The 15,851-nt window shown below is 34.8% G+C and overlaps 1 protein-coding gene across 2 annotated transcripts in view; it reads right to left on the minus strand.

Annotated features, from left to right (window-relative positions):
* Positions 1–4,010: 4,010 nt before the first annotated feature.
* The window catches only part of LOC136833429 (Na(+)/citrate cotransporter-like), a 59,796-nt gene continuing 47,955 nt past the window's right edge, over positions 4,011–15,851 (minus strand). For both annotated transcript variants that reach the window (XM_067095574.1, XM_067095575.1), the window contains exons 4-12: positions 14,651–14,781; positions 13,199–13,320; positions 12,808–13,029; positions 7,393–7,506; positions 6,856–7,071; positions 5,939–6,033; positions 5,444–5,724; positions 4,938–5,075; positions 4,011–4,642 (exon numbers count right to left, since the gene is read on the minus strand). In XM_067095574.1, the coding sequence (XP_066951675.1) occupies positions 4,514–4,642; positions 4,938–5,075; positions 5,444–5,724; positions 5,939–6,033; positions 6,856–7,071; positions 7,393–7,506; positions 12,808–13,029; positions 13,199–13,320; positions 14,651–14,781 (1,448 nt within the window). In that variant the 3' untranslated portion in view covers positions 4,011–4,513. The remainder of the gene's footprint in view (positions 4,643–4,937; positions 5,076–5,443; positions 5,725–5,938; positions 6,034–6,855; positions 7,072–7,392; positions 7,507–12,807; positions 13,030–13,198; positions 13,321–14,650; positions 14,782–15,851) is intronic.

The following is a 15,851-nucleotide window of genomic DNA, read 5'->3' on the forward strand; positions in this document are numbered from 1 at the left end:
ACTCAGGTACTTAGATCAAATAGAATGAGACAAAGGGCACAAAACAAAGACAGAGACTGTTTCGTCTCTTTCCAAATCTCCTTCGACCACCTTGTGCTGAATGGGGTCAGGAGTGTATGGACCTGCACTTAGTTTAATTGTATTTTGCTTTGTTAGATGTATCAAGGCAGATTCTTGGAATTATCTGTAAACAGTATTGCCACATCTTGTTATTATGCCACTATGGTACCAACAAACCTTGATTTTTCACCAAGGTACACAAAAAAAGCATTGTTCTTTTAACCACTTCCAAGTGAATATTTGTGTTGATTTTTTAGGACATTTGCTTCCTTAATTGTCTGGGCCAAATAAAATGGTGAGGGCAGTTTCTTAAAAGAATTTTTTTGCAGCATTCTTACATATATATATATATATATATATATATATATATATATATATATATATATATATATATATATATATATATATATATATATATATATATATATATATATATATATATATATATATATATATATATATATATATATATATATATATATATATATATATATTATATTATATATATATAAATTACACTGGCATCGAATATTTTCAAATTTGATTTGATTGCCTCAAAGCTGATGAAATAGCGTAAACAAAGGGTGCCTTCGCAAATTGATGGAGCACGTGTCCACAACAGAGCTTGACAACATAAGGTCCTAACTCTTTCACTAATGCTCTTCATTCAGGAATTCACGACTGACAACACTTAATGCTGGCTGGAACACTGAGATTCTTATATAAATATGATGTCCTGAATAATAGTACCCATAAATTAAATGATATATTGCTTCTCTGTATACTAAATTTACACTGAAAATGTTCACACTCTGACAGCAATGAACAAGGGCCAGCGATCATATTCTTCTTTTCTAATGTGGATTTGGCAGACGGGACTTTTCACTCAGTTTTTTCAAAAGATTATTTATGCCCACGTCTTTACGTACAAGAGCTAAAACACTGATACATAACGAAACTACAGTATATAGAGGTGTTCTAATAATTTTAAGAATAACATGTTTTTCTAATTCGAGAGAACTGGTGATAGAGGGTTAACCACTACTATACCAAGGGTACTTAGTTATATCGTTTTCCTTTAAAAACGAATTAACGTTCACAAGTACACAGTTTGATATATTTAAAAATTTTATGACTTATGGGTAAATCCAATCTGGTTATATTATTTTTTGAGGTATTCCATTAGCGATTTAATTGGCAATTTTGTAAATAAGAACATACATCAAAACTTGGTATCCTGAAGTCATTACTGACAGCGATGCTATTCATTTTTTCTGTTAGGTCTACTGAATGAATCACATTGCTGTCAGATATAGTTTCTAACAACGACGAGTGACTTATAGGTCTCAAAGGATTTTTCTCTTAATGGGTGGTTTTAACGAAGTCTTATAAATATGGTTACGATGGAGAATGTGGAAAACTGAGTAAATCGTGTAAGTACTACTATCACTGAGTAAATCTTCCATTTTTGAGACATAAGATATGTTATCCATTTTAACTACGTACCCGATTTATCAGCCATAGTGATGTGAATGGCTTTATCACTTCTCAGTTCAGTTAAGGCATTCCTAACCTTTCAGGGATATTAATCTTATAAGGAAATTTCAACGATGAACAACTAAGTTCTTTGGCAATATCAAAAGGATAATGCGGAAGGTCACTGAATTTTTCACAGGAAAAAAAAGGGGGGCGGGACGCTATGAACAAAGCATCTGGCACAGTTGAAATAGCAAATGATCAACCATACCCAAAACCACAAACAACTTCTTCACTAACATTTCTACAAGAGAACTTCACTAGGTAGTCGTGTCTTTCCTCCAAGTTTATTCAGTTTTCTATTCAGTCCCGACTGTAGGATGTTCGTCCTCCAACATAAATTCTTGAAGAAAGCTTTTTCCCTCGTCTTTGTGATATTTATGTTTTTTCAGTAAGACGGCACTGAATTCACTGAAAGATTCTTCGTCGTAAGTTCTCTGGAGGAGTGGCAGTAATGGTTTCGGAAGTACTGGCTCATATAGGTACCCCCTCGGGAACTTATGAATTCCTAGGAGTTATGAACGAAACAAGGTCTTGAAGAGGAAAACGGTACTTTCCACTTTCGTTCTCACCAGAATAGCAACCAGGACTCTTTACGTCTTGGTAGCAACACTGTTATAGAACCACATGTAATGTAAAATACATGGTCAAAGCTTAGCTTTGTAAACCCACTGCCATAATAGTATGAATTATAACATTGCTGCTGGACACGTGTGAACTGTGACTCATTTTATTTGGTCCATACGAGTAGAGAATTAGTCAAAATAAATCAAGGTAAACATTCAGTTAGAACTAGGCACCTAAGTGAAAAACAAGATAAGACTGATCCCATAGTAGTATGATAACAAGATATTTAAAAAATCGTTACCAGAAATCTAGATTCTATATTAATGCACCTGATGAAGGAAAATACTATTAAACTAAGCCAAGGTATAAACACTGCTTATAAAGCCAAAACTTTCTTTGCAATTTTTTGTTCCATTGTATGAAGTTTGCTAGATTAAAAGCAAAAGATCTTGCAAACAGCTGTTTTATCTTCCTTGTGGTCATATACTCTGCACACACACACACACACACACACACACACACACACACATATATATATATATATATATATATATATATATATATATATATATATATATATATATATATATATATATATATATATATATATATATATATATATATATATATATATATATATATATATATCTCACCCTAGGACGCATTGAAAATATAATACATAGCTCAATAATTTCCCAGCACTTACTCATAGGACGCACTGAAAATATAATACATAGTTCAGTAATTTCCGAGCACTTACTCAGTTCTTCAGAATTTTTTCTCGAAGTATTCACGAAATCCAAATAACCCCTTATGTCAACTGTATGACATTAACCATGGTTGTGTATGAAAATCACTCCGAACCCCCTGTTGTATATAATCCCAAAGTCATATAAACGAAAACCTCACCCTAATAACAATAACAAAAATAACCGTCGTCATTTTTCCTGAACTGTGACTAAAACTGACAAAGTTATGGAAGTACTGAAACAAACTTTACAAGAATATCGAGACAAAATAGTGGTATCAGAAGATCCATATTGACACTAAGGGAACATCTAACTGAAAACATTCATAAAGATATAAAATACATTTATGAATCTTTGGAAACTTTCCCGAGTTCATTCGTGAATGAAATCCTTCTGCAGCTTTTAATGTTTAGAAAACTCGGAAATGCTACAGAGAATGAATAACGTGACATAACTTCTTGTATTCAGGAGCTAATTTAAAGGTCGGTTTATGATATTTTTTTTAGTTTTACTCTACTACTACGCTCCCTAAAGTGAGATCCTACTGTGAGAGTTCATTTTACACCTACTATTTGCAGTGATGTTACCCTCATTCTGACTAAATTGACGTTACTTAGAATTAGCATTTCTGCTAAATATTAGCAATAGCAAAAAAATTAATAATGGATTTTTCTCTGCTGGTTACCAATCGTTCTGAAAAGTATGTAGCAGCTTTCATAATTATTTTCCGTTTAGATAATTGCTTTACAGGTAGAAAAATGAGATAAATAGACAGCACCAACTAGGCAAACGTGAAGTAAATGAGCAAATTCGATCCTTTAATGAAAAATATAAGGCACCAAAAATGTTGATCTGCCACCTCTAGCGCACACCTACCTAAAAAGAGGGAAAGTGGAAGAAAGAGACGTTTTCTTTATTTATAATCTAAAGAAAACGAATGACCAAGTCATAAAATGGCACACTTTATCCAAACACCCGGCAACTCACGCTCCATAACACAGCATGTTTTTTTTTTCTTGGTTAAAAGAAGGAAAAAGACACTGGGAGGTGAATATAAACGTTACTCATGGATAAGAAATGTAAATAATACGATGTAGAAAACCATGCGCTCATTTATACAATATGTCATCTAACGGCATAATTCTACTACCGTATTTTGCACTAGAAAATCTTAACTTTGAACATTTTGTCGAGCATTTACGGCCTCGTCTATGAATAAACCTTATTTACAATCATATAGTATTAACAACAGTGTTTGCTCAGCAACGGCCAGCTCAAAGTTATAAAATTTTATATATAAATATTTATTTTTCTTTTCCTCACATCTTTTAGCCGGTCCGGTGACGTTAACAAAACGTTTTCTAATTCTAGTTGTACTTCCTACACTAAATCACTGTTCCAGGGACAGAATCTTCGCAAGAATCCACGATGGCGCTCTAAGCGTAGGCCTGGTGTAACAAGGGAAAGCAGATCTGCTGTTGCTTTAGATTAAGCTGGTCTTCCGCCGGCACCGGCTATCGTTCCTGGAGACCCATTAAAAGATGTCCACTCTTGTACCTTCCCATACCGTCCGTGCTATGAAACAAGGTCTAAAGACCTTCCTAAGTGACGACAGACGAGTTGGCCCATGCAGGCACAGTGTGGAGGTCAAAAATGAGGACGCCAAGAGTGTTGATCATGCCGGTAATAACAATAACACATAGTACGATCATGACGCTTCCCGCCTTCATCTGTTGAAAAGAAAAAAAATTGTAAATCATAACTGCAGAACTGGGAATAGTCGTAACGGGCGGAGACAATGCAGTTCGTTACGAAGAGGTCAAAAACAAGCTTGCAAGCAGAAATAACCGCAAAATGAACATGAAACACCATGCAGTCATGAACACGAAGTAAACACAAATTACAAAGCTGATTCTTTCCTATTTACCAAGAAAAAGAAAGAAAGAAAGAAAGACTATTCTTGAACAATATACTACAAAATAAACATAAAAAGGTCGAAAGAAACTAATCTGTACAACACCGCACCATGTCTTTGATCTGCACTCCGGAAACGTTAAAGACGATGGCATTCGACGGCGACGATACCGGAAGCATGAAGGCGCAGGAACAGCAAATGGTGACAGGCAACATCAGGTAGAGCGGGTTCACGTTGACGCTCACAGCCTGCAAATGCATGCGATTAATTAAAGCTCTCATGAGAGAACGGTTACAGACGCTTAAAAAGGTGAGAAATCGAATACTCGCAGCATTAATAGATTAGTTCGGTGGAATATACAAAAGTGTGATTGTTTTATGTAAAAAAAATAGTACAGCGTGGCTATTACAGCTATACAGAAAAAAATGTCTTTGATGAAAAAAATAGACTGATTAGAACATCTTAACTTTCGAAAGCGTTCACAAAAAAGCTGAACAACGAATATCTGATCGTTTTTCTCAATTATTTCTTAAGATTACAAAGACATTCGACTTCCTTGTTTATAAAAAGGAAGGAAAATGAAAAACTGACCAAAATAACAAAAGAAAAACCTTACCATTTCCTTCAACACGGGCAAGAAAATGGACGCAGTCGGAGCGTTGGCTGTAACGTCGGTCAGCACAGTTATCAAAAGGCAGACGCAGAAGACAGTGGCTTCTTTGGGAAAGGCGTTGAAGACGGTGAGTTGCTGACCCATCCAGAACGACAGACCTGACTTCTTCCAGCCCTCAGCCATTGCTATACCTCCTCCCATAACTATGAAAATACCCCAAGGGATTCTCGCTTGGGCTACCTTCCAGTTTAGGCAACCAGGGGCTGCCGGGAGCGGTGCTTCGTCTGTACGGGAAAATATAAGCAAAGGACTTCAAAACGCCGTCTGCTCATAGAAGATAAATGTCCTATATCCTTGTTACATGAACGAAGTAGTTAACTATGAATAGGAATTTTTTTTCAGTATAGGTAAGATGCAACTGTCTCTTTCTAAACTCTCTATGTTTGTTTCTCTATCTTTATCTATCTTTAAAACATACTCTTCAACTGCTCCTCTTACCTTTACTTGTGATGTTTTTGAAGAAGCTCAAATTAGCAGGTAAGGCGAAGAGGACTAAAATTATAAGTATGACAGACGAAGCATCATTGATTTCACTGGAAACATTACACAACCCGATTAGCATAGCGAGGGAAATATTAATATACATTTCAAAATCTGGCCAAGGCTGAACATACAATTTTCTGTTTCATGGTTCGTTCATGCAGTTTCACCGGAATTTCATGAAATCTTCCTAAATTTTTTGATATGGTATAAGAATATCGTGTCGATGACAATAACCAATAACTTATTGAGGAGGTTCTGAGTAGTGACCATGGGCCATATATCAAGAGACAATCGGGTACTGCCAAGCCTGTGCTGATGAAGACCTGTTATAATTCATTATTTCTCATTCTTATTCTAAAATAGGTTACCTTAAAAATACTCTAATCTGAAATGAATGAAAAATGGAAGTTTTCAAAAAATAATAACCTTGATAAAAGTAACAGCAGTTATTGGGAGAAGGCTTCGAGTTCAACCGAAAAAAGACTACTCATCGGTTTCTGGTCCTTGTCGCTGCACCTCTATCTGATTTATCAATTTATTAGGTCTGTTGGTAGCATCGGTAGCCACCCACCAAAGAGACAAATGAATTTTTTACACTAAATTTTGCACCCAATGAACAGCCTTATGAAGTCTGGCACTTATCTGGCCACCACATCGCAAACTATTTGGGAGACCCTTTTTATGAAAATGAAATTGCATGGCTTTTTATAATAATGAAGCACAACAATCTTCCGTTTTAAATACGAAAGCCTTCATCATGAATTCAGCGGTCATGATAACAATTTTCGAACAAAAACTCCTACACAAGTTGAATAAAGATATAAGCACAAATTTTTTGTAAAAACTGGGAAAAGTGCAGAATAAAAACTTACTATTTCTTCCCGGTGGCGTCTTTAAATAAATAAGACCAGCCTGGAATGAAATCAGGAGACCGGAAGAACCACACCAGGACCATGACGATGAAGAGGGAGAGGACAGTTATCTCGTGGTGTGTCATGGGGCCCATTTTCGCGTAATCCTCCTCCATGATTTTCCTCAGCGCTGCTCCTTTCGCGGGGCTTATGTCCTGAAAGCTTTGTTTCTCTTTCCTAGAGGAGACGAAGAAAATCATTTGCGTAAGAAATTGCTTAATTTGTTTTTATTTCCTCTGTGCTTCTAAAGAGCGAATGCAAATGAACATGGGTTAAGCAAGCGCTGGCGATTGTCATCCGTGCATTATATATTTCAAAATCAAATCACCAAATACATATCGTTTCCGTTCATGATAACAGATTTGGGAATCAAGAGAGAAATGTAATTAAAGTACACGTATCTTTCTTTTAACAATACTCCGCAGCAAAGCCCATATATTGGAACTAGTATTACAACTTTTCATAACAGTAATGTCCACGAGATTAATCTTTGCTTACCGGCAAAGACCCATGAAGACGACTTGCAACCAGATCCAAGCTACAAGCACACACAGAAGCATTCCGAGGATGCTGAAAGCCATCCACGAGGCGAAGTTGAGACCAGTTGACTCGCTGAAGGTGTTGTCCGAGAAAGTAATGTTAGATGCTCAGTGAAATTGAATTGAAAGGATGAAAGAGCTTTATCTGCATGGTAAACGTCGAAACTTATCTGTTTATTTTCTAAAGCTGTTTCAACTCAAAAGGAAAGAGAAGAAAATTGTCGGTATTTTTTCCGTAAATTGCACGTTAAGACAACTGTCAGAAATGGCAAATAGAAACTGAAATGAATTTTTAGGATAACCGTAGGTATTATAAAATCTGAGTAAGATTTTATAATAAAATAGACAAAATGTTTGCTAAAGGCTTAACACTCAACTCAAAACTTCATTCACAAATGGAAAATTAGTTAACTGAATTAGCTCTAGAATCCCATGTGACATAGAGAACACTGACCTGTTTGGAGATTACCGTAATCATGACGTGTGTGTATCATATTCACGAGATAAAATAATTAGCATATATAAAGATAGCTTTAAAAAAAATCATGGCGTGTGTGTATCATATTTACAAGATAAAATAATTAGCATATGTAACGATAGCTTTAAACAAAATCTCAAAATTGCGAAACAGCTGGCTAAAACATCCATGCCTTACCTCATCTTCATTTCTTTTTGAATGTTTCTACCTCTCTGTTTATTCACATCGTGCTATTCCCATTTGTATATCGCTCTTACAGCACCTGTCTATTTTCCTATCAATTTCGACAGCCATGTTTGTTTACCTGACACCCTGTGATTTCTGTGATGCCAATTCTCTAAACTCTTCTAATTCCCAAAATTCACTCCCATAAACTGAAGCCTTCACACTGCTAATCCTTAGTTCTCATTGTTGCTGGACACAAGATCATTATAGTTCACTTTTCCGAGTACCGTGCCCTTGTGGAAGCAACGGGTGTCCTTAGGACTATTACTGATCTTAGAAAGGGGGCTTTCACCTACCATGTCATGTCTAACAGGTGTGGAAACAATTCCTGAGGTACAAGCTGTGATAACCCAGGTCCACCCTCTAAGGTCCTAATTCCCCCAGTGACCTCAGCTGACACGAGGACCAAAAATTATTATTAAAGCTATTGCTGAATTCCTTCATGCCAACTGCAAAGCTACAACATCGCCAGAAAGAAAAAAAATATCATTAATGAAAACCCAGGAACTAATGTGCTTTCATCCTCCAGCTTAATCTCTTATTGAGGTGAATAAGGATAAATCTCAGCTCTAACACCAGATTTCACACCCACGGAATGCCCTCTAACAATAGCCTCAAGTGAAAAGATTGTGAAGATGAGTACTACAGATCTGGGATCCGGTTAGCTGGGTTCTCAGTTTGTTCACTGCCCATATGCCAACCCATCCATATCTCAAGGGGTACCAGCGTCTGATGGAGTTGAGATAAAGGCGTGGGGCTAGCAACTCCATTTCCACAACATTTACTAAGAAGCTGGAAGGTTGTGAGTTCTGGTGTCAATCCCTCCAAACGGTAAAAAGGCGTATGGTGGAAGTATTTGTATATGTGTATATTGTCACGATGCATACCAAGTACCTGGTTATTACACAACTAATCTCAAAGTTCAAAAATTTACCTCACTTCAGCCACATACCTGAACTCTCATAACAATAAAAATTACGACTGAGTACTCTAAAGGTAACAGTGGTCCCTTAAAAAACTTATTAATCACTTGAAAAATCAAACTAAGTTTATCAGAATATGTGTGAGGTATCAACAATTTAACATGAAATATTCTAGAGTAAAAGGGCATCACTCCATCAAATAACTTTAACTGTTTCCCTGGTCTTAATTCACTTTAGCAAAACTAAAAGAACAAAACATGTTTATCACTTTGCCTTATGCACACACAATTAATTCTATCCACTGGTGGTCAATAAGTGAAACACTGTTTTTCTAAAAATATTAAATACAAAAATTCATTTTTAAATTCAAAATTTATAATCAGAATTCACAATCTGAAAAATTTACTATTACTTGAAAATAACACAAAACTTAATTAATTCTTGAATTAAATTATGAAACAAAACTAATTCACAAAAACTTTATTAGGAATTTAAATTAATCAAGTAAAATTTAAACTATCATGAATCACTTCAGATTTGAAAGGAAAATCTTAATAAATGAAAAATTAAATCAAGTATGCGATGTTAAATTACCAAGAAATATTTAAAATGCCACGTAAATAAATGTTACATCACAAACAAAAAAAATGTGAAAATATGAAGAGCTTGCAAAGAGAAAAACACACAAAAATACACATAAGATAATTTCACTAAGGCAAAATTTCCCTAACTTATTATACCATCGTATTAATAAGTAAAATTCACGTTACCTTACACAAACTTGTGAAAACCTCTGTAAAATCACTTTGCAGCTGCGCTAATTTCACTAACCACACTTTTTTTTTACTAAATTCAGATCTCAAAGGTTAACGCTAACATGTGACCACAAATATACTATGTTAAAAGTAATCTCTTTCTAAGAACGAGAGAGGAGGGAATCAAACTGGTTGGTCTCAAGAATAAGAATGAAACAGATTTCAGAATTCCAGTAGCACGTGAAACAATTACATGACGTCATTAAGGCATTTTGGAACGAGATATCAAAAGAGAAATTTCTAGAAGGAAAGTGACTTTATATCAGTAAAACGTTTTGAATGCAATCGGGACATGTTACTCTTTCTCTCAAAGTGGCACACGTGACTCGAACAATGTACATAACAATGCGAAATCACTTGTCTTATTCACGTAGGGCACAAACTTTTAACTGAAACTCCACACGACCGAAACACAGCAATTGGCTAATTATGATTGACGTGTTTTGTAAACATGACGAAAAACTCGAGTGGATTTCCTGAACGAATCGGCAATTGTTATTCAAAACTGTACTCACGTTAACCCAAAACAAAGCGCTCTCTCTTATCTCAACTGATGACAATTGAAGTGAAACAAGTCTTCGCTGAACACACACACGTGTTGCTCATACTACGCTTTTATCAAGAAAGATATTATTCATTCTAAACTACGTTATTAAGTCATCTAAAGCATTAATTCTTTTGAGATCTGTTATGATATTTCAGTAATTATTATTATTTCATACACATAATACATGATAAATGAAAGAGTAAATATATCAGAATAATAGGAGGATATATGTATTACAAGGCAGCATCATCAAAATATAAAAAAAATATATATATATATATATATATATATATATATATATATATATATATATATATATATATATATATAATCAGTAACCTATCCTTTAATATCCAATTCATCTACCTCGGAAATAATATATTTTCATATATGTTACCGAAGGGAATTTTTAGTTGATAATAAGTTCGTCGTCAGTGGGCTCAGAAACAGCGAAGAACAAGAACTCAGGACTACAGTGGACGCATTTAACCCACAATGCCCTAAGTGGATATCGTCTCCCATATACAAATCGCCCGTCGAACTCAGGTGTTTGTATTTAGAGATAACCACCCACCTCTTGCTAACCGTGTAGCGCGTTTGTCGCGCAGCCATATTATGACTTTTTATCATCACCGTGATTCATATACAATCAATAAGCTACAAACGTCCTTTAATATCCAAAAAATAATATATTTTCATATATGTTACCGAAGAATTTTTAGTTGATAATAAGTTAAGAAGGCTCAGGACTGTGGATGCATTTAAAAGATATTAAAGGACGTTTGTAGCTATGATTGTATATGAATCACGGTGATGTGAAAAAAATAATATGTGCGACCGCAGTACACGTAGATTCTATACATACACCTGAGTTCGACGGGCGATATGCATATACATTTGTGAGTTAAACGCGTCACTGTAGGTTTGCTTCACGAGCCCACTGTGTGTTATCATAAAATCATTCAAGGAAAGTACTGCAAAAAGTCATTATATATATATATATATATATATATATATATATATATATATTTATTTATTATTGTGTGAAATGAAATGTAGATACAATGCTCTCTTAATTTTTTAATTCTTCACGCTTTCTGGATGCGCTTGCTTTGTAGTGACAAGCGTATCCAAAAAGTGTGAATAATTCTAGAAGTTAAGAGGGCACTGTGGCTATTAAAATTACATATGTATATGGTAAAAAGTGACCAGTAGATTCTATATATACATATATATACATATATATGCATATACATTTGTGAGTGTGTGCGTAGGTTTGCTTCACCGTATATGGGTTATATAAGATCATTCATTAAAAATACTGCAATATTATACTTAATGCTATAATTAGGCATTCACCGTCTTGTGCTTGAGAGGCCACGATTCATTTTCCCTAATCTGTTTTTTCAGGAGCTAAATAAATGAAACAGCATATTAATTATACTTTGTATGAATTTTGATTCCAGCTATATTGTGAAGATGTCGACAAATCAGTTTAATTACTATCCTTAGAGTACTTGATACAATTGATTTTCTAAACTAATCAAAATATTCTACATAGCAAAATTTTACAATATACAAAATAATCACCATCATTTGTCAAAGAGACCAGCTGTTATCTATCGACAGGACTGGTTGGTCCGAGTCCGGAGTGTCACATCAAGGCTTTCATTCACTTTAACCATACCCTTATATGTGGACCACTATCTTGCCAGGGATCATACTGGCATAAGGCCGTCTTACTCTATGCCAACGCGAACCAATATCTCTGGTTTTCAAGGATTTACAACGACAAGAGTGCTACATTTGGGCCAGCGTCAATCTTTCGGAGTACACAATTTTTCCGATCAATATTTATTACGGTATGGCAAGATTCAGTTCATGTAAATGAGGCTTGTATTCGGCTTACTGCTCAAAGAATAATGAAGGCATTCAGACAAAACGGTCGAAAGAAGAATGAGCAAATACACACAGTGTTCAGATGAATAATCTATATCTATCATGAGATGGGTGCAGGGTTAATTCGGTGGGTTACACCTTTCGTTAAGGTTTATGACAGCCTTGACGTTTTTCTAGTCTTATTTGTTGTAATTCGAACTGTTTTGCCCAACTGTCAACAATTACTCAACCATACTGGGCTTCTCCACCGCGAAACCAACAAATTTGGACCATGGGGGAAAGGTGAAGGGAGCTAACAGGAAAAGTGCCCATTTCGATTGAAATAATGGTCCAAATTGCTCGATCCCCCGCCCCCCAACTAAAAAAAAAAAAAGCATAGACGCAAAGACACCTGAAAAAATATTAATTACAACAGGGATTAGGTATGACAACTCATGAAATTGTACAAACATTTGTAAGCAAACTGCAACGTAACGAACGGACTTACCTTCCGAGGACATCCCAAAGAACTAGGTTAGTGCCGGTGCCCGTCATGGAACCTGTTCCTCCTAAATTGGCAGAATAGGCCACGGACAAGAAAAACATGTCCTTCAGTTCTCGACATTCGTCGTTCAGAGTCATCTCTAAGATATTGTTGGGCCTTGGCTTCGCTTCCTTCATCTTCCGGCATTTGGTGGTGATCTGGACATTTTTGTTCCTTCCGGACTCACTGTGAAAGTACAGTTTTTATCACTAAAAGCAAGATATTCTCTTTATCTCAGCGTCGTTTATGTCATGAAATCAGTTACAACGCAGTTTTTGCTTGGGCTACGACAAAATCTCACTTTTTCAAAACAAAAAACCATGACCCGCGATAAGAAGATAAAATAACGACTTACCAGTCATCGTCAGGAATGTAACCAGCATTTTCTATTCCTTGAATTTCGACGCGACCCCGCCCGTTATAAGTCACAGTATATTCACTACGGGAGACAATGGATTCCTCGACCTTCTCACTTGACTGAAAGGATGGCAAGCGAAAAGTATTAAAAAACACAAGGACTCATATACATATATATATATATATATATATATATATATAATATATATATATATTATATACATGTAATTGCTTTATATATATATGTATGCATATATATATATATATACATATATATATATATACACACACTGTAATTGTATATATATATGTATATACATGTATGTACTGTATATGAAAAGCAAATTCACACACAGTCACACACAGAACTTAAAAATTTATGTTCATGTCTGCTGCCTTGAATTATTAACTTACTCTTTTTTTCAAGTTTTTGAATATATATATATATATATATTATATAAAATAAATGAACAAACTAATAAAATAAATGAACAAACTTCTTTTCTAAGTGTGGCGCTTTCGACCATATCTACTAGGACAGAGTGCTGAACCTCTACTATTCAGCAGTGACTAAGGAGATTAAAAGCTTATTTCTTTCATGCTTATAAAGAGCAGATTTAGTCCTGAAGCACTAGAATGATGGAATACACTGGCTCTTATATTCAGAACATACAGACATACATTTATACTTAAGTTTCAAAATCATATCCACAACAATCAAATTCCTACACTCTGCCGTTCAGCCACGAAGAAGGGCAAGCTTGTATTACGGGGAACCCATATACTTCTGGAAAGAATTACCCTCTTAATTTTGTTTCAGGGATATTATTTCCTCAGAAATTATCCAGAGAGTTAGATAAAACAGGAGGTGAAGACTGCAGTAAACACGCTTCACCGTGATGAATATGGATTCATTTCAGTTTCAGTATACGTTCACATTCACTGGAGTCTGAGTAGAACTGGTAGAATTTGACCTCTTACACATGGGACCGATAAAAATGGAAAGTTTCAACGATTTATAAAGTACTGAGAAAATTTTCAGAAAAATTTGAGCATTTGTCTTGAGGAAGCGAAGTGTGAAGGCTAACTGTAAGGATATAAAAAGGAAGGTTGAAGCTGTTGAGATGATTGTTGCGTAGTATATATGAGGTGTGAGAGGGGCTGAAAAGATAAGTAATCTGGAGATGCTGTAGGTAGCAATAAAGATAGGAAATAAGGGAAAATGGCATGCTGGAATGATGGGACCGTAATATTCAGTACAAATATTTAAGAATATCTCTTGACGGTTAAAGATTGCCGGTGTAAGTGAGGTTCATAGCATGGTTTTGGTATAGAGCAAAACTGCTCAAGCGAAACTACATACTGTAAAGCTGATGGGAGAAGGGTAATAGTTTGAAAAACCTAGTGAAACGGAGGTAGCAATCATAAGCAGTGGTGGTCCTGAACTTACTAAAAACAGCTCAATCAACAGGGCATCTACTACTTTAACCATCCAAGCGGTCGCGGCATTGCTGGCAATCCACATCGACAGGAACATGGTGGTCAACATGACACCAGCCAACAATCTCCGCGGGCTTTGACCTGTAAAATCCATAATCTTATTATAACTGCTTTACACACAAACACACACGCATATATATATATAAATATATATATATATATATATATATATATATATATATATACATATACACACATACATATACATACATATATATATATATATACACATACATACGTGTGTGTATGTATATATATATGTATAAATACATACTTATATATACATATATATATATGTATATATATACAAACACACACATATATATATTTATATTAAGCTACAAATTTCGTTTAATATTCAATTTGCTCTACCTCGGGAATATCACCGAAGGGGAATTATAACTGATAAACGATTCGGCACCTGGGAGACTCGAACGCCCGACAGTAAGAATCGACGACTTTCAGGGACGGTAACCATTCAGAGGTCAAGGTAAAGCTAACTGGATATTAAACGACATTTGTAGCTCAATGTTTGTTAAGAAAAATCACGTGATGAAAATTTATAAATATGAAAATTATATATATAAATAAAATATATATATATATATATATATATATATATATATATATATATATATATATATATATATATATATATATATATATATTTTTCAGCCTGATGATGAGGCTTGGCCTCGAAACATTGTCAAATAAATGATGAAATGCTGCAAGACGTCTCATTCTGGTGCACTCTGCTGTATACATATTTATATATATAAATGAAAATTAATATATGTACACACACACACACACACATACATATATATATATATATATATATATATATATATATATATATATATATATATATATATATAATGAATCTTTAACATGTATAAATGTATGCAGATTTACCACAATGAAAAGAGCACTGGGCATAAATCCTGGCCGTTTTTGTCTTAAGTATTTCTAGGACATTGTCAGGAGAAGTGATACATGAGAATATAAATTTACAGTATATATGCTAGTGACAGTACAAACGACCAAACAATTGATTAAAAAAATATTTACACGTGATGATTGGAAAAAAAAAAAGGGGGGATGGAGTAGCAAGGTCATTGGCATCAGAGGCCAGTGCTCTCTTTACAGAT

Source organism: Macrobrachium rosenbergii, chromosome 51, assembly GCF_040412425.1.
Source record: "Macrobrachium rosenbergii isolate ZJJX-2024 chromosome 51, ASM4041242v1, whole genome shotgun sequence".
Classification (NCBI taxonomy): domain Eukaryota; kingdom Metazoa; phylum Arthropoda; class Malacostraca; order Decapoda; family Palaemonidae; genus Macrobrachium; species Macrobrachium rosenbergii.